Consider the following 26,998-nt stretch of genomic DNA (forward strand, 5'->3'; position numbering starts at 1 on the left):
GGATGTTAAGAGCTCCAACACTTGTTATGTATTGCTAATGCTCAGCTATTGCAATCTGATTCATTCCATAAACCGGCAAAATAATAGTCAGAAGCTGAATTTAGTTCAGGAGTTAGTAACTCAGTATATCTAATCATTCACAAGAAGACACAGATGTGGGTATGCGAACAACTGATTATCTTTCTAAAATTGGCTGTTCTGACCTGCCTCATCTTCCCCTGGGGTGAATTCAGGCAGCTTGCGGATCAGCCGAGAGGGTTCCTGGTAATCTGGACCCAGGGGGAATATGCGGTCATACGTGGAGTTTGATTCACGCTCACTCGATGAGGTGGAGCGGTTGTGGTTGAACACGCTGAACTCACTGGGCAGAGAAAGGCTGACAGTCATTTCATCATCCAGCATCCGGCGGGAAGCCTGTGAGACAGGAAGAGCACAGAAAAGTTTTTTTCCTGAAGGATTATGCATTTGGGTAGGGAAAACTGCATGGAGAGGGGGGGGGGCTTAAGCCCCATATCCTTGTGTACCAATCCAAATTGGCCCCAATGCACATGAGAATCAAAGTTTCAACTGAGAGCTCCCAGACAGGACACGTAGGTAATTTATGCATGGGTACTTTCACTCACGTTTTCCCCCAGTCTGTCTCGGTTGTTCCTTGGAGTTATGCTTGAGTTTTCCATCCATTAGAGATGACCTCACTGCCAGCCTGAGCAACAGGCCCTCAGCCACAGAGTTACACTCAGTAGGTTACCTTTGACCAGACATAACTGCTTAGCTCAAGCTACCTCGCAAAGTTGTTCTGAGAATAACCTCAAATAACATGCACACCACCCTGAACTCCTTAGGCTGGGGGACCCATTAAAATGCTACAATACATAGAATCTCTATTCAATCAATGTTGTCTGATGCAAAAGCATTCAAGCTTTTAAAGTACACATAACACTTCATCAGGCAAGTCGATATATGTGCATGCTTTTATACTAAAAGGTGGTTGGAACCTGTGAAAGACACAAAAAAGAGGAAGGGGGAAGGCTGGCCATGTTGTACAATGGAACAGAAGATATTTATTTAGGTATTTATACCCTGCTTTTCTCCCTGATAGGGACCCAAAGCAGCTTTCAATGTTATTCTCTCCTCACAACAACAACCCAGTGACATAGTTTAAGCTAAGAGAGAGCAACTGGCCTAAATTCACCCGCTACGTTTCCACAGGGATTCAGACCTGGCTCTCCCAGATCCCAGTCTGACAAACTAACCACTACATCATGCTGTCTCTAGTTCCAGCTAATATCTTGGATTCCAGCATAAAACTGCTCCATCAAAAGAGCACCAAATGTTGGTGTCAGAATCATCAATACGCTAGTGTTCAAAGTCATATTAGAAATTGCCATTCTTGGATTCACAGAACTATTCATTCTACATATTATTGTGAGCTTGTGTCAGAGCTCCTTCCTGAGTAAAAATAAATAAATGTAAGGGTCCCTTATCAGACAGGTAATGGCCTAGTTATTCTAAGAATCTTTATAATACAGTGTGCTGTATTGGTTAGTGTCAGACTAGGATATGGAAGACCCAGGTTCAGATCCCCTCTCAGCCACAGAGGCTTGCTGGGTGACCTTGGGCCAGTCAGCCTAACCTACCTCACAAGGTTGGTTTTTTAAATATAGTATCTATCTTGCATCCAGGTTTCTTGTGTACAACAACTCTAAAAATTAACTTTAAAATTAAATACAAAAGGTGAAAGGATATAAGGGTGGGGAAAAGGCCCTATGGAAAATACTTTCATGGGGGAAGGGAAGGGGATTTTTTCATTATTTTTTTCTATAGAGATGCCAATCCAGGTCTAAAAACAGTGCATTATATACAAAGTGTTGCAGAAGGAAATTGGGGGGGGGGCAAAGTGGAGAAAGCCACAGCCGTAACAAGGGGAAAGGTGATTTTGATAGATAGACGTAGGAAAGAAGTTTGACAGAGCAATGTTATTATGTAATAATTGTGTAAGGTTTTCTTTCTGTCAGAATTTTCTTTCCTTCCCATTAAAAAAAAAAACCCTCACAAGGTTTTTGTGGGGATATAGTGGAAGATAAAATGATGTAAGCCTTTTCAGGTCCCCATTGGGGAGGAAAGGCAGGACATCAACCAAATAAGTAAAGAAATACAATAGACTGAGAGTGCCAGGGACAGGAAACACAAGCAAAGGTCATAAGAAAATAAGAACATGAACACATGAAGCTGCCTTATACCGAATCAGACCCTTGGTCCATCAAAGTCTGTATTGTCTACTCAGACCGGCAGCGGCTCTCCAGGGCTTCAGGAAGGGGTCTTTCACATCAGCTACCCACCTAGTCTAACTGGAGAGGCCGGGGATTGAACCTGGGACCTTCTGCATGCCAAGCAGATGCTCCACCACTGAGCCACAGCCCCTCACAAGAAACATAAGAAGAACATAAGAAAGGCCATGTTGGATCAGACCAATGACCATCAAGTCCAGCAGTCTATTCACACAGTGGCCAACCAGGTATCTCTAGGAAGCCCACAAACAAGAAGACTGCAGCAGCATTATCCTGCCTGTGTTTCACAGCACTATAATAGGCATGCTCCTCTGGTACTAGAGAGAATAGGTATGCATCATGCCTACTATCAATTTTTACTAGTAGCCATGGATAGCCCTATCCTCCATGAACATGTCCACTCCCCTCTTAAAGCCTTCCAAGTTGGTAGCCATCACCACACCCTGGGGCAGGGAGCTCCATAAGATGAACTGGAGTGAAGAAGAAGCCATGGGTCGGAGCCATAGTGGAATCCTCTCCATCACTGAGTCACCTCACCTCACCCTCCCGTTGCTCCTCTCTGTGTGCTTGCAAAGAGAGGCAGGAAAGTGGCACCCTTGCTCTGTATACTTGTGGACTGAGGCAGCAAAAGGTAGGGCATCTCTACAGGGGCTCACAAAGCACCAGCCTATGGATTGAAGATCACTGCATTAGCCAGCTTCAACAAAGACGGTTTAGTCACAAGCTCCTATCACTGAGCAAGCAATTACCTTTGGCGAATGTATTTGTTTCGCTTTGCGTTCGTAACACACCTGTCATCATAGACTTACCTTTTCCAGCATCTTTTGCCAAAACTGCCGCCAGAGGATGATTACGATGATGGCCACCAGGATAAAGATGATGGCAACCAAGCAGCCAATCAAGATGCGGGTATTGCTGTCATCCACTTTGAGGGTTGGATCTGTTCAAAGGAGGAAGGGCAAAAGCCAGCTACATACCATGAGCTTGTGGTGAATTTAGGAAAAGCCCAGCTCTAAGCTGGCAGCTTCTGGTCTTGCATTGTGACAATGACTCTCTTTCATCACGAATTCAACCTCTCAGTTCATTTTTAATGCCTCTCCAGACAACCAGTTACAGCACAATAAATACATGCTGGTACACAACATCCAGCTGTCTTTCCTTGGACTTTTATGCAGGGATGTTTCCCCATGGTCACCCCTGCCAACTGCTTTGGGGCTTCCCTTTGATTGTGCATGCCTTTTCCTGTGACATTTTTGATACGCTACAGTGACTGGATTATTACCTTGTATGTTTATATATTTTTGGCTATTGCTGTACCAGTTTGCTCACCTATCTTTACAGCAGGCTAACTTTGATTTTGTATGTTTTTTCCTGTGTCATATCTAGTGGCAATCCACACAGCTTGTGCGCATGCCACTTTGGTAAGTTTGCTCTGTAACATAATATGCCTTATAAGTAGGGTTGCCAGCTCTGGGTTGGGAAATACCTGGAGATTTTTGCGGCGGGGCCTGAGGAGAGTGGGGTTTGGGGAGGGGAGGTACTTCAATGCCATAGAGTACAATTGCCAAAGTGGCCATTTTCTCCAGGCGAACTGATCTCTATTGGCTGGAGATCAGTTGTAATAGCGGGAGATCTCCAGCTACAACCTGAAGGCTGGCAACCCTACTTATAAGTAGTGTGGTTCCTTACTCATGTGCATGAGCACTCAGCCCTTTGAAGAAACACAAGCCCATCTACCTCCTTCACCTGTTACAAGTCAGCCAACGCTTTGTTCCCCCTACCCCAGTTATGTTTGTTTGTTATAGGATGGAAGGCACTCCTCTGCAGCACCAAACCACATATCTTCCATCAGCCAGCTCAATCCCCTTGTAGAAAGGCTTTCTTCCCCCACCTCAGGCATTATACAGTTGCCTTTGCATCAGTACTTCTGGATTATCCTACAAAGACTATTAATAAGATGGGATGTGCTTTGACTAACTGTTGGGATAATCAGACAGCAACTTGGCCTTGTACGTATCTTATGTTGCCAACAAGTGTAGTGATACAGTTTATAATTCAGAGGCATTGGTGAATGTGTTTTAGACTCTTGCCTAGGGGTGTGCAAAAAAAAAAAATCACTAAAATTCAGGTTCAGGTTTATTGGGCCCGATGTTTTTCGGGAAACCTGAAATAAACTGAATTCCCATACCAGTAAATATGGGGATTCGGTTTGTTTTGGGGTTTCCTGAAAAAATTCAGCCCTGGGGGCATTGTTTGAGGTATAGTCCCCAAACATGCAGGGTAGCTTGCAGGGACTCTCCTTGCAAGAACCCCCAAGTTTGGTTAAGATTGGGTCAGGGGGTCCGAAGTTATGGGGTCTGGAAGTCACCCCCTCCTGTCTCCATAGACATGCATTGGAAGGTAAGAATCAGATTCTCTATTCTTTCGCGAGTCTGCTAATGCTTGTCAATGGAGAAGGGAGGGGCGACCACTCCAGAGCCCATAACTCCGGACTCCCTGACCCAATCTTTACCAAACTTTGGGGTTCATGCAAAGAGAGTTCCTGAGAGCTACCCTGAAAATTTTGGACCTCTACCCCCAAAAATGCCATCACAGGAGCTTCGCAAAAAATCCCCATTGGTTTCTATTATGAGAACTTTTCAATCAGCCAACTTGTGTTGGGTTGCGTCTTTGAAGCAAAGGTCAGCCGATTGAAAAGTTCTCATAATAGAAACCAATGGGGATTTTTTGCAAAGCTCCTGTAAAGGCATTTTTGGGGGTAGAGGTCCCCAATTCAGCTTTGGCTTTCCCCCAGGTTTTGGAATTCGGTAAACCCAAAATCAAAATTTACCGAAACAGCCTTTTTCCGGCTTTTTTTCTGGTCAGGTTTTACTGAATGCACAGCCCTACTCTTGCCTTCCCCTCCTGAATGAAGCAGCTTGCATAGTATTTTAATGCTTGGAGTGACTGGCTTTTGACATACAATGAGTGCTTGATTATTATTTTGACTGTCTTAATTCCCAGTATTTCTATTATTGCCCTCAATGAAATTGGTTTTCAATTTTGCTCCTTCTGGATTCTTGGATAAAGTAGAAGGGTTGGTTTTTATACCCCAATTTTCTCTACCTTTAAGGAGTCTCAAACCAGCTTATAATCACCTTCCCTTTCTCTGCCCACAACAGACACCTTGTGAGGTAGGTGGGGCAGAGGAGAGTTCTGAGAGAACTGTGACTAGCCAAAGGTCACCCAGCAGGCGTCCTGTGTAGGAGTGGGAAAACAAACCTGGTTCACCAGATTAGAGTCCACCGCTCATGTGGAGGAAGGGGAAACCAACCCGGTTCACCAGATTAGAGTCTGCCGCTCATATGGAGGAGTGGGAATCAAACCCAGTTCTCCAGATTAGAGTCCACAGCTCTTAACCACTACACCACACTTGAGTAGGTGGTGGCTGTACCATTCCAGGCTTTCTGGGATGAGACTGGTGATATGCCCAGCATTCACTGAGGTCCCAATAAGTGTTCGTAGGATTGGGCCCTTAGTTGGCCCAATCTGTATACAGCTAGAGTTTGGTTCAGTTCTCCATCTAAGATACTAACAGCCAGGAAACAAACATTGTGAAGAGTAAATGTTATGCTAGACTTACTTATTTGCAACCCCTATACAAATAAACAACCAAGCTAACTTTCTACTTTGTGCACAACTGTAATTTATAACCTCATATTTTATACATTCAACATAATTTTAGGCCATATCATTCCACCATTCTATTGCATTTCCCCCCTAATTCTCTTTACTGTGCTATTATTCATCTTTCTTAAATTATTATACTCAAGTACTTCTATTGCCACCGTTTCCATGGACATTTATCAGTCACTGTTATTTCAGCCGCCGCCTGAGCAAGCAGTTAACAAGAACATTCTGGATAAACTAGGTCACTCTTGCTACCGGCCACATCCCAAGCTAACAGAAAGTATCACACATACCGTACGTGGTGGGAGTAACTGAAAACTCAGGAAGGGCTCCAGAATTGTTGTACATGGCTGCATCTATTAAAAGGAAGGGAGGAAGCATCATCAGAAACACAATTCCTGACTATTACAATCTCTCATTCATAAACTGTAATATAACATCTGAAGCTGCACCAGAAGATAGTGGGACTTGGGGCGAATAGAATTAGAGATGGAAACTTCCTAATTCTGGAGCAGGGAGCCTGTGATAGATCTCGCTATGTGGTATTATCTAAACATACAGCAAAATGAGAACACTCAGCACAAGATGGGGCAGCTCCAAAGCCACCCACCTTCCTTCAGATTAATGCATTAGTGCAATATCTAATTGGCATGTGCAGTACTCAGTCCTCTCCTGATTTTGAACAGTAAGCACTCTGCATTAGGATCATGCTGTGCACCCTGCACTGTATTCACAAAGACAGGCCATTTAGATATTATAGCAAATGGATAGGTGGCCTGTGAGATGGGGGTGGGTGGGAGCAATCCTGCTGCCCCTGTCTATGGTACACGCTACTTTGCTTCACTACACATATAGAACAGGCACTCTCTGTTCACCAAGCCCTCAATAATCCTATGGCGGCTGAACAGAGCTCAATAAACCTTCTCATTTGTTGCTTCCACTGTAATGGAAAAAAAACAGGGAGGCGGCTGAGGAATGGGCTCAGTGGAGGAGCACATAGGTCGAATGCTAAGGGCCCCAGATCCAGTCTCTTGCCCGAGGCTCTGGAGAGTCTAGTGTGGCAACAATTGTACTGAAACGGTTGCTCATGTCTTATTTTATTGTAGCTTCTACACAGAACCTCGTAACGAACTTTTAAGCCCCCTGTTGGTTAATAGGCAGAATGTCTCAAGATTCTTTTAACGTTTCCTATTTATTGAACAATCGTTTGCTCCATATATTGGAGATGGTGGCACAGTTTTTTAAAGTTTGTTTTAAAAGCCCGCCAAACAGTTAATTAGATGGCAGTATCAACAAACAGCACTATTCGATGTAACTGTCTTTTAACTATTCCGTAAAGGGCACTTTTTAATATCTCCATTCCTTTTTTACCCTTCTGTATTATGTTTTTATGCCAATAAAGGAATGATGATGATGATACTGTACCAAATGGACCACTGGCCTTGTTCAGTACAAGGCAGCTTCATATGTTCCCCTGGTGGGCTGTGTTTGGCGGCTCAGACGTTTTGCAGGCTTGGTGCATGCAACCTCCCAAAAGGCAAAACTGTTTCTCTATTTCTGAGGACAGTAGCTTTACGTCCTAGCACATCAGTGCTTCCTGAAGAGATTCCAACCACTTCTAACGAGTAACGAGAAACTATTGCATGAGCTGAGCAAGGATTCCTGGCTCCTTCTCAAAACCGGTAGCTGAATTAACGGCGCACGTGCAAATGTGCGCATGCACACCACCAACAAAAAGTATCAGCACCCATCACTGCACCATAGGGATCATACCTGACTGGAAGGTGATCTCACTGAACATCATCCAGATGTCAGCAAAGTAGAACTGGCATTTAATGGCACTGGCCATGCGATGGAATAGGGGCACTGTGACAAAGCGGGCACTGGGATTCACATCATCGAGCACGGGCACTGAGGAGATGGCGTTCGACTCCCATTCGTTTGCATCAGAGCGGAACTGGCACTGCACCTCCTTGAAGATCTTCACTCCTTTCACAAACATGTTGTTGCAGTGAACCTGTGGGGTAGAGATGAGCAATTTTCGGTTTGACTTGCTATTGCCAAGCCTGTGCGCCGATCATGCACATGAGGCTGCACCACCTGAAGCATTTGGCAGAGCCATGCTCTTCCCCTGACCAGCCAGGCGCCCCCCTGCCTATGCCACACAACACTAGCCTCTACCTTCTGATCTGTAAGACACTGCCTCAAATCCTGCCTTGTGCGGTTCAGTTGTTAGAGTGTTGGACTCGGATTGGGGAGACCCAGGTTCAAATCATGAAGCTGACTAGTAGGTGATTCTCTGGTCATTTATGCATGGGTACTTTCACTTAAGTTCACCCCTGGTCTGACTCGATTAATCCTTGGAGTGAGCATTGAACCCCAGGTAAAACTCCCATGCATAAATGACCTCTCTTTCTCTTCCCTCCCAGGGCTGTCATGATGATAAAATGGTGTCGCAGAGAAGCTGATGTTGCCCTCGGCTTCTTGGAGGAAAGGCAAAACAAAAAAGTGCCAGATGGACTGACAGAATCCCAGTATTTGACCCCCAGAAGATCCAGCAACCTGACTTACATGGGGCCCAGATTTTCTTTTCTTCTTCTCAAGTGGAACCAGCCACAAGAAAAGGAAAAGCCTGCAGTCCTTCACTCAAGATGGTGGGAAAGGCATTATTCTCAGTTCTGTTCTGTCTTTCCTTCTGTGGTTGGCTACGTGGGAACAGAAATTGCTGCAATCTGGGATTTTCTATGATTGCAATTCCCTGCTCAGAGGTGGCACTAGCAAGAGGCAGGGAAAGGTGGTTGCCTTAAGCAATGGATCTGTTATGCCTTGGAGGGCAGAAGAGTCGAAAGCAGAACGATCAGGGAAGTTCTCCTGAACAGGCTCCACTGAAAGGAACAGCAGCTGCATAAGGCTTGTCAAGGAGAAAGTCCTAATCAATACCCTCCAATGACAATGAGTTGGGAGGGGTGCTGCTCAGATTTTCTGCCCCCGTACAAAATGTTTTCAATCATTCTGTTCCTCCCTACCCACTACTCTATCCTGCCAATCAAGAACACAACGTCAGATTGCAAAGTAAGTATAAAAATGTCATTTCAGGTAAATTATTCCAAGCCAAAGAATGTATACAAAGAATGTATATCTACTACACAGGGCCATGTAATTGTTTATAACCATGGTCACTCAGAGAGTTGGCCAGAAATATAGGTACTTCTGCAAAATAATAATGGGTTGGATTCTGTGGATCTATAAGGGTGGCGTGACCTATGTGCAAGAAGGTAAAAGAGCCTTCTTACGTCAGGGGAAGGCTCCAGTGCCACAGCCAAGGGCCATCACTAGAGGAACAGATTCATGAGATCCAACCCCATGTATGCTCTGACAGAGGGAAAGGGGAGGAGGAGAGATAAAGTGGCATTCTGTTGCCAAGTGAAAGGGAACACAAGAGCTAGTATTGGTTTCAATGACAAACCTTCATGGTGGTGAAGTTTCTGATCCGGTCAAATTCAAAGATGATTTCCACATTGCCATTCGTGAAACTCTCGTTGCGCCAGCCAATGTAGTCATAGCCAGGCCATACGTGGTATTCGTGGGTCTGACTGAAATCATCCAGGCCTGAAACCCCGTCTGTTAGCTGGCCTAACCCTTCTGTCATGCTAGTGAGAGATACCAGAGAAGGAAACAAAAACGCAGGATGAGGCCCAACATCACTTCCCTGAGCTCCAGCAAGATTCTTCTTTACCAGTTATGGTTCCCAGCTGTAGCCTCACTGCTTGGGAAGGAGTTAGGGTTGCCAGCCTCCAGGTAGTAGCTGGAGATCTCGTGCTATTACAACTGATCTCCAGCCAATAGAGATCAATTCACCTGGAGAAATTGGCCGCTTTGGCCATTGGGCTCTATGGCATTGAAGTCCCTCCCCTCCCTAAACCCTGCCTCCTCAGGCTTCGCCCCAAAAACCTCCTGCCGATGGCGAAGAGGGACCTGGCAACTCTAGAAGGAGCCCCCCCGCAACCGTTTTGAATTTCTGTTGTGCGATGCAGGGGGTTGGTATAAGGAGGGGAAACCTCAAAAGTCTCTCTGTTCTTGTGGAGGCAGCCCTGTGATTCTGGGCGTCCGCACAGTCTTCCTTCACATCCACATGATAAACATCCTCATATGGAAACAGTCCCTGTCCATCATGGGAGTAGGGATGGGTTTTATCATACCTCTCCTAGAAGTAATGGAGTTTAAGGCACACTGGGGGTGGTCTGAGGCTATTAGAAGAACAGCTGTTTTTTAGATGCCGACTTTCTCTACTACTTAAGGGAGAATCAAACCGGCTTACAATCACCTTCCCCTCCCCTCCCCAGAACAGACACCCTGTGAGGTAGGTGGGGCTCAGAGAGTTCGACGACAGCCTTGACTGGCCCAAGGTCACCCAGCTGGCTTCATGTGTAGGAGTGGGGAAACAAACCCGGTACACCAGATTAGAGTCCACCACTCCAAACCACCGCTCTTAACCACTACACCACGCTGGCTCTCTTAAGGTGCCTCGTTGACTGGGAGATACTTTAACTGTGTTCAAGCTGCATCTAAAGGCTTCTTTCCCCCCAAAAGATAAAGCTTCCATCGTGCTGCCCATACACCCCTACTGCCTATCACGTTTTTATACTTCTGTCCCTGGCACCATTTTGTTTCTCTCCCAAACCCCAAGCTTGCAATTAATTCATTTATTAGCTTGCCAGAAAGCAATGTTCTGAAAAACAATTACCTTTTGACTGATGGTCATAAGCCCTCTTCACAAATTACAGTGAACAGAGGTACAATCCGTGTACAGTGTACAGTTGATGCTTCTTTAGATGTGTGTTGAGTAATAATTCTCGTGTTACTTGCAAAACATGCCCAGCCGAGCTGAGTTAAACCCCCCATTTACCCAGGTACTGGTCTCCTTTTCATTTGTAAAGTGAACATGCATTGGCTCTTTCTGACAAACAGATATACCACATACAGGCAGTATGTACATGTGTTCTCTGCAACATGTGAATAGGGCTATTTGCCTGGGGCATGTGATTGTGATATGTCCGTTGCTGCGTGGGTGTGTGACAGTGAATGCTCAGGAATGATTCTAGCCTGGAAATATATAACACAAAAGAACTTCAAGAAGTTACTTAAAGGCCAAGAGGTTTATCTTTATTTTTTATTTTTCATTAAGTTATTTAGAGTCCACCTTTTTCACAGGAACTCAAGGCACATTACACATTGTGAGTTGGTAAAGGTAGTCCCCGGTGCAAGCACTGGGTCATTACTGACCCATGGGTTAACTCATTTAACCGACCTTGGAAGGATGGAAGGCTGAGTCAGCGTTGAGCCGACTACTTAAACCGACTTCCGTTCCGTCAACATCGAACTCAGGTCGTGAGCACAGTTTGAACTGCAGGACTGCAGCTTACCACTCTGCGCCGTGGAGCTCAGTCAGTGAGTCAGTACAATCAACAAAATGGGACATTCAATAACCAGTGCATTATGATTTTAGAAGTCTGGAACCACCAGAATGAACTGAAGCATAAAAATGGTAAAGATCCCCTGTGCAAGCACCGGGTCATTCCTGACCCATGGGGTGATGTCACATCATGACGTTTACTAGGCAGACTTTGTTTGTGGGGTGGGGTGCCAGTGCCTTCTCCAGTCATCTTCCCTTTACCCCCAGCAAGCCAGGTCCTCATTTGACCGACCTCGGAAGGATGGAAGGCTGAGTCAACCTTGAGCCGGCTACCGGAAACCGACTCCTGTCGGGATCGAACTCAGGCCATGAGCAGAGCTTGGACTGCAGTACTGCAGCTTACCACTCTGTGCCACGGGGCTTCTGAACTGAAGCATAGCATAAGTATTAACATAACACAGGGGTTCTGGAAAATAATTACAGTTTACTTTTTATCATTTTAATGTGAAAAGGCAGCAGTTCTCCCAAAACTTCCATATGGCCTGTTTTTTTCACTCTGAAACATTCTCCTGTCCATCTGTCCCCCCTTTCCACCACCCACAACTCTTCCTCCACAATAGGATACCTGAGAACCCACCTGTAGCCAAAAGCTCCATCATAGACTGAATCGTTCAGGTAAATCACAGTGCCACCAGGTAGAACCAACTGCTGCCCTGCTGGAGCGCTGTATGAAACCAACCCATCTGTTAAAGGACAGAACAGGGATTACTCTTGCTTCACTGCCAGGCTGAAAGCCCTCCAGCCACACTCAACAGTCACCTCTGCTAATGAAAATGCAGACCTGAGACAGGACAGGCAAGCACATAGTCCCAGTTCGGAGGGTGGGAACCTACATACCTCCAAGGCCAAGAAAATTAGGATCATTAGATCACATGACAGCAGGAATGATAGCGGGCTCCGTAATTAGGGTTGCCAACCTCCAGGTACTAACTGGAGATCTCCTGCTATTACAACTGATCTCCAGCTGACAGAGATCAGTTCCCCTGGAGAAAATGGCCACTTTGGCAATTGGACTCTATGGCATTGAAGTCCCTCCCCTACCCAAACCCCGCCCTCCTCAGACTCCACCCCAAAATCCTCCTGCTGGTGGCGAAGAGGGACCTGGCAACCCTATCTGTAATCAACACTTATTCCATCTCTGGCTTTGATGTGGAAGAGAGGTGATGAAACACAGTCTGCTTCACAGCTGACCTCTGCCATGAATTCACTAGAAGATGAAGAAGAGTTGGTTTTTATACTCTGTTTTTCTCTACCTTTAATGAGTCTCGCAGCAGCTGACAATCGCTTTCCCCTCCCCACAACAGACACCTTGTGAGGGAGGTGGGGCTGAGAGAGTTCTGAGAGAACTGGGACTAGCCCAAGGTTACCCAGCTGCCTTCATGTGTAGGAGTGGGGAAACCAACCCGGTTCACCAGATTAGAGTCCGCCGCTCATGTGGAAGAGTGGGGAATGAAACCCAGTTCTCCAGATTAGAGTCACCACTCCTAACCACTACACCCACTGTCTGTAGTCCTGCAGCCACAGGGTGACAACTATCCATTTTGCATTCATTGCTGCTGTGAATGCAGAGGTATGTGCACAGGAAACAGCATCCACACAGGTATTTTCTGTGCCTTTCCTCCATCTGCCACCATTTCCCCTACATTTTCCCTACTGTGCCACCAGAGGGTTTTTGGAGGGCTTTAAAAAAAAAAATCTGATAAATGGTATAGCACTACAGTTATAACATCGATATCATTCCCTGATTTTTTCAATAAGACTCATGAGTCAGAGTTCACTTCATCAGCAGCATGATGACTCGTGCGTGCGTATAAATGCTAATCTTTAAAATACCAGTGACTTCTGTTTGTTTCGCTACCCATCTGGAATAGTCATTGGCTGTATCTTAAGTTGCCACTCAGCAAAATCGGAAGCCTTCCTCCAGCCTAAGGAACCTTTTCCAATGCAGCAGCTTTTTCTCCAGCAGCTCCTTATGTTGGATTAAGACGACTTCAGTATGCTGGATCACTAGGGGGTGCTCTAGATTTTATTTATTGATTTACTTATTTACGACAGTCAGTCTTTCTCACTGGGACTTAAGGCAGATTACACAGAATGAATCAATGCAATCAACAGAATGGGATATTCAATAAACAAGGAAATAGGATTTGGGTTGTAGAACCAACCAGAAATCTAAAAAACAGAACTGAAGCAAAGCATAAATGTTAACATGACACATTAAAGGATGCAAAATTACACAACAGGATCCAACCCACAGCAAACTACACATAGTAGTACAGACAACAGTTCCTAATAGTTTATCCAAACAACTGAGAGTCATTTTGTACCAAACGGCCCTATTACCAGCACGGAAAAGCTATCTAGAATAATTCAGCTTTGCATAGTTTGTGGAAAGCTGGGAAAGGGGGAGCCTTCCTGACCTCCTCTGGCAGATCATTCCACAAGGTAGGGCCACAGCAGAGGAAGTACCTGTATGGGCAGTTGCTTATTTTGCCCATTTGCAGCTTGGCACCTGCGGAAAGCCCTGACTTCTCATTTAATGAGATGCCTCCCTTTGTCTTTACCAGGGAGTTCTCTGACTCCTCTTTCTCTTCCTGTGCCCTTTCTCTCTCTCTCTCTCTCTCTCTCCAAGGAGCCAGATGCATCTGCAGTTCTCTCCTGTAGAAGCCATGCAATCTTACTTGCACACACGTGCCGCCTGGCCATATGCGATAGGGAATAGTATTCTTTAGTTAGGCTTGTTTCTCTCTTTCCAGTTACAGCATGAACGTGAACTGAATCTACCTCAATTAATTTAAGTTTTACCGTTTTTGAAATATACTTATTTGGAGTTTGTTTACTGCACACAATACCATGCCTCTATGACTGTACAGCTTTGTTATATCAACTACTACATATACTCAATACTGGAAGATGAGGGGTTCAAACTCTGCTGAGCATCGCCATAGGATACACACCACTGCTTTTGGAATTAACTAAGATGCAGTCCTACAAAAGCCACACCCATGGCTAGCATAACACAAAGTGTCCTTTTATGCATGGCTGTTTCCCTTGCAGTCACCCCTCCGACAACTTCAGGTATCTGTTTTGATTATGCATGCCGTTTCTGACCATCAGAGGCGGCCTTGCTCTCCTCCTGTGTTTCCCCACGTTTTGCCTGCATTTTCAAATTCGAGATAAAACAGGTCCCTGAAAACGCGGGCAAAACAAAGGGAAACGCAGGAGGAGTGCGAGGCGACCTCTGACGGTCAGAAACGGCATGCATAATCAAAACAAAGACCCGCAGTCGTCAGAGGGGTGACGGCAAGTGAAACAGCCATGCATAAAAGACCATTGTGTTTTGGTTCAGTCAGCCTGGTGAACACTTCTGAAATCTGTCAAATGCTGCAAATGTCCCTTAGTCAGGAAAAGCGTTAAATTGATCGACACCCAGTTGAGTTATGAGTGTATGAAAATTCAGTTCATCAACAGTACATCTCATACATACATACATCTCAATTCATCTCATACATACATACACACATTTTTCAGGGGCATCGTTCACCTTTTAAAAACTAAAAGCAGTGTGCACATTCAGCTTCTCTTTCAAACTTGCAGAGCCATTCTTTTTCAGAGTTCAGCCTTGAATAGAAAAAGTAAGTTTGGACTGAAAGACGTTAAGAGCACTTTGCGAGTAGCTTCAGTGCTCTAAAAATATTACACCAGTCTTCACCATGGATCGTCTTATTGGGTCATAGCTAATGGACTGTGGTACTTACCCAGCCAGACACAACCATAGAGCTCTACCCGGAGGCAGACATTCGTGGAGTGGTCAGTCACAGGGATAAACCGAATAAATCGACCAATTATAGGTGGCTCCAAGTCTTTGAGGACAATATCATATGGGTTGGTGTTTCCGTCAACCACCTGAGAAGAAAAAACACACCATAAGCAGGGGGAAAGCATCTAGCAGCCAGAGACACACATACCAGAAGTCTCCTTAAAATGGGGCGCTGGTGTTCACATTATATTCTTCCCACGGTGCCTTCTGACTGCTGCGCATGGATAATTTTTCCAGTTAGCAATCAAATTAATTCAATTTTAGGTTGAGTCTAACCTTGGGCTTTTCCACATAGGCCTTTTATGCAGGTATGTTTCCCTGCGGTCACCCCCGCCGACTGCTTCAGGGCTTCCTTTTGATTATGCATGCCTTTCCCAACCGTCAGAGGTCGCCTTGCTCTTCCCGCATGTTTTGCCCACATTTTCCAGATTCTGTTTTAAACAACATCCGGAAAACACGGGCAAAGCGCACTGGAAGAGCGAGGTGACCTCTGAGGGGTGGAAAAGGCATGCATAATCAAAAGGAAGCCCTGATGCAGCCGGCGGGGATGAACAGGGGGAAACGTTCCTGCATAAAAGGCCATACTCGACTTACTTTTGATTTTCTTGGCATTCAACCCACAAGCACTGGAATTGGGTTGGATACAGTTCTTCCACACATCTGCCCTCCCTATGCATTTTCACAGTTGTGGAGTCAGTTTATTTTCTTCTGCATGTGCCTTAAAGAATCAAGATTTTCCAGGGAGAGTGCGGTCATCATCAGTGGCATCATTGGTGGAGTCATAGCACACGCACAGTTTTAATTTCTTGTGCATGCTTAGGTTGATATAATGGCTGAATTTTTAAAAAGACTGAAAACGAACATACACTTAGGGATGACAAGAAAGAGCGGGGGTGCTCCACTGAAACATGCAAAGGTGCTGGGAGGAAGGGTAGTTTTCCCAAGGGGTCTGCATCTGGCTATGGGGGAGGGTTGATGTGAGTCCCCCCATGTCTGCCTGTCTTTGCATGGGGAAGCCTAAAAAGGGAGCAGCTCCATCATCCATCTGTTTATGACTCATATGTGAAGTGCTATATCATTTTCAAAAAAAATTCTCGTGATAGAAGTAGCCACCCCTTCCCCACCAGGTCTTTTGCATATATTTTTTTAAAAGGCACTAAAATATCACTATAGTGACACACCATTGTAATGATAGGTTCACCAGATTCTCTGGATGCCCTGCTTTCATTAAAAAATATAAGTCAGCCTCCAGCATCTTCCCTTGTAGAGATATCAGGAAAAAGGCATATCTCTGCAAGGGAAGAGGCTAGAAGCTTTTTAAAAATGAAAGCTGGGAATTCAGGGAAACTACTGAACTTAGATGTTTTTTGTTTTCTGTGAAAGCTTATATCAATATATTGATACAGTAAAAACTAAAGGCACAAAAAAAGCAGTCAGAAATCAGGGGATAAACAGAGGCAGAACGGAACCAGAACTTATGGAAAAAATCCATGTGGAAAAGCCTCTAGTTATGAAACCGGTTTCAAATCGCTTTTAACTGTCATGGCTTCTCCCTAAAAATCCTGGGAACTGGAATCTTATCATAATACTGAGAAGTCTCTGATTTTCTTGGCCTGGCTCTCATTGAGGTGGTAAATCTGGGAGCCAAACTAAACGTTACCTTGACCACGAGTCCAACCATTTTAGAGAAGATTTTGTCATTAAAAAAAATACTCTGAGGGTCCAAACTTGATCTGGACCAAGGTGCAGAGGGACCAGCAGACTTTGTCCCCCACACACATCTTGTCATGTGCCGAAACTGCCCCTCACAACATTTTTAAATTGGCAAAATCTTCTCGAAAATGGTGTCTGTGGCCATGGGTTTGACCTGAGGCCACCATAACATCTAGTTTGGCCCTGTGTCTTTGCTGCTGTTCCACCAGTCTGCAAGTGAGGGCTAACATTAAGGAATTGTCCTCCATACAAAACAGTAACATAAATTTAAAAAACCTTAACATATCGAGAAGTCTAGGCTAGCACCCTTTTCCCTGACGTGTTAAATTTTTATAATGCAGAGCTTGGGAGGGGAGGGGGAGATGAACATCATGTGAGCTCCCACTGGAGGCAGAAATGCTACAGTCCAAACACAGATTCACCACTTTAGTGCTTATTAGGGCCAATCATAAAAAGCTCATATATTGGGGCCTTCTGTGGGCTTTTTAAAATGCTAATTCGCAGCTGCAATTGGCTGCTTTGAAAACTGGTGAAGGTGTTTAGCTCTTTCCTCCCATTTCTTTCCTATGATTTAAAAAGCCTTCCCAATGCTGCAAGAATATTTCCTTGCAAAAGGCAACTGCAGATCTGGAGAGGTATTTTAAATCTTGGAAGAGGCAAGGTGGGTCTCCTTCTATCCTAAACCCTTCAGCAATCTTCAAAGTGGTCTCCTGAAGCCTCCAATCAGGATATAAAACCTAAGGAAGTCCTGAAGTCAAGTCACTTCAGATCCCAACTCAACTTACTTTCCCCGCAGCTATACAGCAGCTGTTGGGAAATCAGCATGATTTGGCTTGAAACTGTGGCGTGGTGGGAAGAGGGGCTCATCCCCCAACCCTGCATGCCATTTTCCAAAGCTGAAACAGCCCTGAGGGGGAGAGATTTTCTCACTTCTTACAACGGCAGGTGCACGGAATAATGCACAGAATATTGCTGGGATGTTTCAGCCCAAGAAAACGGCACATGGGGTTGGGGGAGGTAGACCAAGGAGCAAACCACCTCCACTTCTCACTTGTCGTGAAAGCCCCTTGCTGGGTTCGCCATAAGTCAGTTGTGACTTGAAGGCACATTCGTATATAGACCAAGGAGGCCGCCCGAGCATTTTGACTGACTACTCACAGTGTTAGATCATGATGGGTAGCCGTGTTAGTCTGTCAATAGCAGTAGAAAAGGGCAAGAGTCCAGTAGCACCTTAAAGACTAACAACATTTCTGGCAGGGTATGAGCTTTCGTGAGCCACAGCTCACTTCACAGCTCACTTCATGAGCTGTAGCTCACGAAAGCTCATCCTCTGCCAGAAATTTTGTTAGTTTTAAGGTACTACTGGACTCTTGCTCTTTTCTACTACTCACAGTGTTGTTTATCACTGGGCTGCTGTTGTATTTTAAATGGGGGGGGAGAATTAGCACAAATCAGCTCTGGGAAACAGACACAAAATGCTGGATTGTACTGTTGTCGCCAGGTGGAACCAACCTAGCAGATGTCTTCATTGCGGCATCAGCTTTTGCAGACTAGAGCCTGTTTCCATCAGATGAGGAAGTGCCCTCTGAATTGGTTCTTCTTGAAGACTCTGCAATAACCCTGGTTGTTTTTAATTACTAATAACGGTACCTCTCTGGAGCAATACTCCTCCTGCTGCTTTTACCTGCTTTCCATGCCTATTCCGCCAGGAGATCCAGCGGGCACCGTCCCGGCTGTAATTAATTTTGTACATGGGAGCGAACTCGTTGCCGTGCCCTCCTGCGTGGCGGCCTTGGGTCCCCACCAGCGTGATGAAGTGCAGGGCATGCAAATCAATCTCCAGGAACTCCTTGAGGTCATCTGGTTCCACAGGGATCTCGGGGCACCAAGCACCATCCCCTTCTTCAGAACCCAACCTAGAGCAATACAGAGGAGACAGGACAGTGAATATGGCAGATCTAGCCCATCACTCTAGCCCTGACCTGGATGGCCCAGGCTAGCCTGATCTCGTCAGATAAGTCGGCTGCGACTTGACGGCACTTTACACACACACAGCCCATCACTCTAGAGCTGAAGGAGATCTCTTCCTAAGGCTCCAGGCACAAGGTTGCCTTGCCTCATTCTTCCAGGCTTTGGAGCCTTGGGCCAACAACAAGAGGGGGGGGGAACTTAACCCTAAAGACTCCAGAATTAAGTACCCTGAGGTCAAGAACAAACATCCATAAGGGCCAAAATTAATACTAAGTGAAAATGATCTTCTGTAATTATATATCATGAATTTATTACAGACAAAAACCAACAACTTGCATACAGACCTACAGTTAGACCCAATATGACATATATTTGTATATCTGTATAATGGTTTAATTGCATTCTGGATTTTAATGGATTTAGACCACTGAACAAAGCTACATGGCCGAAATGCGTTTGGCCTTAGTTTGGGTCTAATTCTTTGGTTGCAATTGTGTGTCTAAGTGTGTTTCACATTCACATTTTTTATAAAAATATAGAGGCTATAGTAGGGCTGTATACAAGTTGTTGATTTTTGTCTGTAATAAATTCATTATATATAATTACAGAAGTTCATTATCACTTGGTATTAATTTTGGCCCTTATGTATGTTTGTCCTTGACCTCAGAGTACTTAATTTTGGAGCTTTGGGCTCCAAAACTCCCATCTTTATTGGCCCTGCTGCATCACACAGCACCTTTTTAGCGATAGGCCAGTGATCCTCAACATGGTTCCAAAGCATTTCCCGGTGCCCACTTGCTTCTTATGCAAAACACTTCTTCACCAAAGCAAAGAGCTTTCCTCCTTCTCATTGGAACAGGAGGTACTGTACAAGAACTAAGGAGACATCAGCTTGGGGTCTTCAGGGAAGACCCATTCAGAAATAACTGCTCCCATTATGGAAGGATGCTTGGCTTGAAACCACCCAACATTGTTCCCCATGGCTGAAATTTAGTGGCTGATCCTGCCATGGCAGCCCTTTTGTGGTGGCACCCACTACCCTTTCTCAAAATTGCATAAGTGCTCACAGGCTCAATAGACTTTCTTAGTTACTGGTCATTTTTAATGCATTTGTGCTCAAAGGTTTAATCTGTCCCTAAACCAGAGAGTACCGATCACTGTACATACTGTGTATGCATATGTCTCTACCAGGGATCACCAACTTTATTGATCCTGTATGTGCTTTTGATGGTGCTGCGGCAGGAGCGTTAGCTCTGAGCTCCTGCCAGCAGATTTAGTTCACACTTTAGAAACTGCTGCTCGTTAATTAGTTTATTTGGACTTAAGGTTTGAAGTTAGATTTTCAGATTTATTTTATGCTAGTTACGAGTAAGGGAGAGTGTACGCCCTCACTAGGATTGCCAACCTCCAGGTGGTGGAAAAAGCAGACACAAGCAGAGAAGGCAACAAACACAATTTCTACTTTCTTCAGATACCAATTTTGATAATTTTTTGTCATGGTTAAATTCTTGTTTTGACATTCAATTCACCAGCAAAGCCGATTCTCAGCAAGTAGCTTTTTTAGACACTATGGAATACCAAGCGGGAAAACCTACGTAGGATCTAGCATTAGACCAATCAAGAATAGGATTCTTGAACATAGGTCCAGAATCCATGCACAATTGACTTTTGCCCCGGTTGTAGAACATTTTCTCCAGTTTAAACATAACAAAAACGAACTAAGTTTTTTTGTCATCTGGCACCTTGTAGGAAGGAAATTTGATAGATCTGATAAGGAAAGAATACTTAGACAAAAAGAATCATATTTCATTCATCTCCTTAATACTATCACACCACATGGATTGAATATGGAGAACGATCTATCTTGTTTTTTGTAAGATTCATCAGTACATTTGAGGCTGTGGCCCCTTTAATTGAAACTGACCAGATTGCCGCGGTCTGCTGCTAACTGCATCAGATGCTTGTATCACACACACCAGTTAGCTATTTAGCTTCTAGTAAATTAGGAGACCCCCTTCTGGATGCACACCTTAATGTGGTGAGGGGGTTTGTGTGTGTCAGGGAAGCTGAGAACAATACCGTAAGGGATCTAGGCTCTATCAAGAGACTAAACTCCTAGCAGAGTCACTCAAGACGGAATGGTTACAGCTGAGACACCAGACGAAGATGCATCCACCCCCTTAAGGGATCAATGGCCACATCCGCAGAAGAGAACAGGCAGTTCCAATGGGGATGGGGGCAGAGGAATCCCTGAAGGTTAGCTACTGGGCAGCAGCAGTAGTGAAGGTGACACTGGCAGAGGATCTTTCGTAGACAACGGCAGTGCCACTACAGCTAACCCTGGTTAGTACTGCGCAGAAGAAGGCACTGGTAAACCACTTCTGACCAACCTTTACCTTGAAAACCCTATGATGAGACAATCCAAATGAAAAAAAGATATAGTGCTGGAAGATGGACCCCAGGTCGGATGGCACTCAATCTGCTACTGGGGTAGAGCTGAGGACAAGTATGAGTAGCGCTATTCTTAATGATGCGATTGGATTAAAGCCAAAAGGACGTTCAGTGGTTGACATTAATAGATGCAAAAGGAAAGTCCGAAGCTGTTCGACGCATATAACAGGAACATGGAATGTGAGAAGCATGAATCAGGGTAAGCTTGAAATTGTTAAACAAGAAATGGAACGTATGGACATTTCAGTCCTGGGAGTAAGTGAATTAAAGTGGACTGGATTAGGACATTTTCAATCAGAAAATTACAAAGTGTTTTATTCAGGGAATGACAAAAAGAGAAGAAATTGAGTTGCTTTAATAGTGAGGCAAGATGTAGCAAAGGCAGTCAGGAGCTATAATGCAAAGTCTGACCGAATAATATCAATCAGACTTCAGGGAAAGCCTATCAACATAATCATCATTCAAGTTTATGCCCCAACTACAGATGCTGATGAGGAAGAAATTGAAAGTTTTTATGCCAGTGTTCAGGAAGAAATTGATCACACACCTAAACAAGATAAGCTGATAATCATAGGTGACTGGAATGCAAAAGTAGGAAACAAAGCAGAATTAAATGTTGTTGGCAGATTTGGGCTAGGAGCACGGAATGAAGCAGGAGAACGCCTCGTAGAATTCTGTGAAGACAACAATCTGTTCATTGCAAACACATGTTTCAGGCAACCAAATAGACGATTGTATACATGGACATCACCAGACGGCCAGTACAGAAATCAAGTAGATTATATAATTGGAAGCAGAAGATGGAGAAGCTCTATTCTCTCGGCCAAAACAAGACCAGGAGCCGACTGTGGTACAGATCATGAATTGTTAATATCGAAAATCAAGATAAAGCTTAAGAAAAACACCAAAACATTCATAGCACCAAAATACAATCTAAGCAATATTCCGGAAGAGTTTAAAGACTATGTAAGGAACAGATTTGCATTGCTGAGTTCAAGTGAATGTAAACCTGAAGAACTATGAGTGGAAACTAGAGATATTATCAAGGCAGAATGTGCAAAGACTATTCCCGTAGCCAAAAGAAAAGAAAAGCCTCGATGGATGTCTGAGGAAACTCTTAGACGAGAAACAAAAGTAGAAGGTGACAGAAATAGAATCAAAAGTCTAAGTGCAACATATTGTCGAAGGCTTTCACGGTCAGAGTTCATTGGTTCTTGTAGGTTATCCAGGCTGTGTAACCGTGGTCTTGGAAGTGCAACATTCCAGCGACTCGCACGTAGAGACAAAAAGACCTATTATAATAACCAGTGTAAAGAAATAGAAGAGAACAACAAAAAAGGAAGAACAAGAGATCTGTTCCACAAGATCCAAGAAATCAAAGGGAAATTTAAAGCACGGTTAGGCATGCTGAAAGATCAGCATGGAAATACATTAACTGAACAGGACAAAATAAAGAAAAGGTGGGAACAATACACTGAAGAACTATACAGAAGAGATGAAAGGATAAAAGATTCTTTCCAAGAAGAATCTTTTGAAGAAGAACCTACAGTTTTAGAAAGTGAAGTGAAAGCTACATTGAGAGCAATCGGGAGAAACAAATCACCAGGAGCAGATGGGATATCAATAGAGCTATTCCAAGCTACAGAAACAGAGTCCATCAAAATCTTGACAAGAATATGCCAACAGATATGGAAAACAAAACAATGGCCCACAGACTGGAAACGATCCATTTACATTCCAATTCCCAAGAAAGGAGACATCAAAGATTGCAGCAACTATCGGACCATCGCATTAATTTCTCATGCAAGTAAAGTGATGCTCAAAATCTTACAGCAAAGGCTGTTACCATATATGGAACGAGAAATGCCTGATGTTCAAGCTGTTTTCCGAAAAGGAAGAGGCACTAGAGATCCTTTATTGTCAATCCATCTCTTGTTGGGTCTTCCTCTTTTCCTGCTGCCCTCAACTTTTCCTAGCATGACTGTCTTTTCCAGTGACTCTTGTCGTCTCATGACGGGACCAAAATACGACAGCCTCAGTTTAGTCATTTTAGCTTCTAGGGTCAGTTCAGGCTTGATTGATCTATAACCCACTGATTTATTTTTTTGGCAGTCCATAGAATCCGTAACACTCTCCTCCAACACCACATTTCAAAGGAATCTATTTTCTTCCTATCAGCTTTCTTCACTGTCCAGCTTTCACACCCATACATAGTAATAGGGAATACGATGGCATGAATTAATCTAGTCTTGGTGGCCAGTGACACATCCTTACACTTCATAATATTTTCTAGCTCCTTCATGGCTGCCCTTCCTAGTCTCAATCTCCTTCTGATTTCTTGACTGCAGTCTCCCTTTTGGTTGATGGTGGAGCCAAAGAATAGAAAGTCTTGAACCATTTCAATTTCCTCATTGTCAACCTTAAAGTTGTGTAATTCTCCTGTAGTCATTACTTTGTTATATTTGTTATATTGGATTTTAATTCTGATGTTAGCTGCCCTGAGCCTGGCATCATTGGGGAGGGATATAAATAAAAGCTGCTGCTGCTGGTGGTGGTAGTGGTGGTGGTGGTGGTGGTTGTGGTGGTTGTTGTTGTAGCATTTATTTGCTTTAGCTAGTAGATGCCACCACAAAATGACTGCAACAAGGGGGTTGAGCCAACAACCAAAATGGCTGTCTTAGAAGCTGAGGCCTATTGCAGAAGGTTTGGAGATTCCAAGTAAAATGTCATCCTGTGATGGAGGCAACTGTGTCTGGATGGATACACAAAAGTGATGCCTCCTGGGCTCTTTGAAGTACTTCTTGTTCCAATGAGATAGAAGAAAACCAAGATTTTTTTTGCGGGATGGGAGGGAAGTTTGTGCCAGGAAATACATTGACAGGCACTGTGGTGGCCATGGTCACTACACTGGGTATTAGGGTTGCCAGGTCCCTCTTCTCCACTGGAGGGAGGTTTTTGGGGCAGAGCCTGAGGAGGGTGGGGTTTGGGGACAGGAGGGACTTCAATGCCATAGCGTCCAATTGCCAAAATGGCCATTTTCTCCAGTTGAACTGATCTCTATTGGCTGGCAGTTGTAATAGCAGATCTCCAGCTAGTACCTGGAGGTTGGCAACCTTACTGGGCATCACTGCTTTAGACTATGCTAATACATAATCCCCTAGACTTTCAGCCCAAGAGATGTCTAAGTTTATTTAGGTCACTGTTTAACACAGGACACTGGTTTGGTAAAAGAGGAAAATATAAATATGGAATATGAGAAATTACAAATAAATCACTTAGGTCTCTGATATTTCCACCCTAGACCATAAGAGAAATTTAGAGAAGAACTTCATGTTATGTATAGTTCTATGATTGCTTTTCCAGAATTAAAAAAGACTGTATCTGCAGAGGCCTTAAAAGGGAAGGAAAGCCAGCCCAGGGAGAGACAGGCAATGTAACCCTTTCCTCCGTATCTTTTTCCTATTGAAAATTGTTATCCCCTTGCTGAATCTGAAAAACAATCTGGAAACTTTGATTTTCTGCCACTGCATATGTCTGCTCATCTTTTTATTTTGTTGCTGCCCATCACAAATGCCAGAAATTTCTCCTTCAGAGGATATTGGTTTGCATATATTGTTTCCCTCTGGAAACCAACAGACTTGCCTAATGCACTAGTCTACATCTGCCTAACAGGGGCCTATAGCTTGTAAGTGATCTTGCACATTATTCAGGATCCAGTATATTTCCAAATACTAATTACTGAGGCACAAATTGTTGCTTTCGTGCCCTGTGTTTGGACTTTCCAGAAGCATCTGGCTGGCTACCAATTAAAACCAGAAACTGTACTAGATGGATCTTTGGTGTGATGCAACAGGACTTTTATTCATGTTCTAGCACAGATAGAGAGAAAATGCCCTGTAAAAAAACTGATGAAGAAAGAGATAAACAGACTTCCCTAGGTTACCTAGGAGTGTGTCCTCTAGCCTGAAAGCCTGGCTTCCTAATTCTAGCGGGGGCGGGGGGGCTGCTGCCATTATAACCATGGTAGGGAAAATGTGCCAAGCTCAAAGACACTTCTTTGTTTTGCCTTATTATTGCTGCACATTTTCAAAGCTTGTGTCCCCAGCCAGGGCCCTCCCTCGCCATCTCAGGACTCCACCACAGTGCTCCTGACTGGGAATCCCATAAAGGGCACCTAGAGCAGGTCATCCGAGCAATCCACACAGCAGGGCTGAAGGTCAATCCAGGGAAAAGCCAACTGGGCAAGTTGAAGTACCTTGGATTCCAAGTGGGCCGCTGTCACATCCACCCACCGCCGGAAAAAGTGGTGACATTGGAGCAAGCCCCCCAACCACAGACCAAGAAGCAATTCCGTAGGTTCCTGGGCATAGTTGGGTATTACAGGTTCTTCATACCCCATTACACAATGCGCACCAGTCCATTCACTGACAGTCTGCGGAAGTCCGAATCAAATCAAGTCCGTTGGACTGAGACCCGGCTTGGCGTGACCTTCGGGCGGCTGTTTCCCATTCTCCAGTCCTGCAGAATCCGGACTTTGCCAAGCCCTTCACGGTGTACACCTAGGGTTGCCAGGTGGTAGAGAAAGTTGGCATATAAAAACCAACTCTTTTTCTTCAACTCTTCATATATGACAAACACGGACTGGGACAAGATGGGGAAAGCCATTGACGGTTCTTGGGGTAATTTGGGGAGGCAGGAATGGTGACATGGTGGGCAGGGTAGAGGGAGACAGTAACCCCATAAAAGTGTGGTGCTTATGACAGGCCGGGGAAGACAGATGGCGGTGTGAGAGACTTTGTCTATAACAGCTCAAAGCTGGGAGTAAAGTGGCAACCAATGTTAAGTTCCCTTGCTCCATTTCTGAGGCCTTGCAAACGGACAGCTTGAAATCCTGCCCTGAAACCAGGTTTGAGGGCCAAGCTCTGGCAAGGGATTGGTGCCTCGTATTATCCTTAGATTCTTGTGATGGTAGACATGAAACCAGTTCCAGCTTTTGGAGGGTTCATGGGCAACCAGGACTAGGAGGACACTTTAAACACCCAACCTGTGAGTGGGAAGGGTGCACAGCTAATAAGAGGCACAGACAATGCAAATCTCTTGCATTGTCAGAGGGGACTTTGGGGCACATTTCTCACTTGGTCTAGGGATTGGACAGGTGGAAGGTGGTATGTGTGCCACTGAGTTGTTGGATCCAGTACTAAGAGAAAGCCTAGATGGCAGTCATGGTCCTCAGCTGCTCAACTGTCAACCTGAGAAGCCAGCCATGGATACAGAAGGGACAATTACTTTGATGGCCACTCTATTGTGAAATCCGTCCCAAATGAGTAGAGCCAGAGAATTCTGTTCCACAGAGGGCAAAGGTAAATGAAGTCAAGCAAGAGGATAGTTATTCCAAAATAAGATTAAAAAGAGAAGGAAGAGGAGGGGGAGAGAGAAAATACACAACTCCTGCTTACTCTAGATCCATCAGTCTGGCTTTGGTGCAGACATGGGCGCATCCAACTCTTACCTTCCATACTTAGCGGCTGTGGATTCAGACCACTGGCTGGAAGCAGAAATGTCCTCATCAGGGATGTGCCCACCTGACATGCCCAGTGGATAGCGGCAGACGGC

The 26,998-nt window shown here is 44.6% G+C and overlaps 1 protein-coding gene across 1 annotated transcript in view; it reads right to left on the minus strand.

Moving 5' to 3' along the window:
• The window catches only part of DDR2 (discoidin domain receptor tyrosine kinase 2), a 56,605-nt gene that overhangs the window by 17,013 nt on the left and 12,594 nt on the right, over window positions 1–26,998 (minus strand). Inside the window, exons 2-10 of the mRNA XM_056845676.1 lie at window positions 26,895–26,997; window positions 18,648–18,879; window positions 15,189–15,336; window positions 12,008–12,113; window positions 9,424–9,607; window positions 7,731–7,974; window positions 6,251–6,313; window positions 3,098–3,228; window positions 204–414 (exon numbers count right to left, since the gene is read on the minus strand). Of these exons, the coding sequence (XP_056701654.1) occupies window positions 204–414; window positions 3,098–3,228; window positions 6,251–6,313; window positions 7,731–7,974; window positions 9,424–9,607; window positions 12,008–12,113; window positions 15,189–15,336; window positions 18,648–18,879; window positions 26,895–26,997 (1,422 nt within the window). The remainder of the gene's footprint in view (window positions 1–203; window positions 415–3,097; window positions 3,229–6,250; window positions 6,314–7,730; window positions 7,975–9,423; window positions 9,608–12,007; window positions 12,114–15,188; window positions 15,337–18,647; window positions 18,880–26,894; window position 26,998) is intronic.

This window comes from Euleptes europaea, chromosome 2 (assembly GCF_029931775.1).
Source record: "Euleptes europaea isolate rEulEur1 chromosome 2, rEulEur1.hap1, whole genome shotgun sequence".
NCBI classification, from domain to species: Eukaryota; Metazoa; Chordata; class Lepidosauria; order Squamata; family Sphaerodactylidae; genus Euleptes; species Euleptes europaea.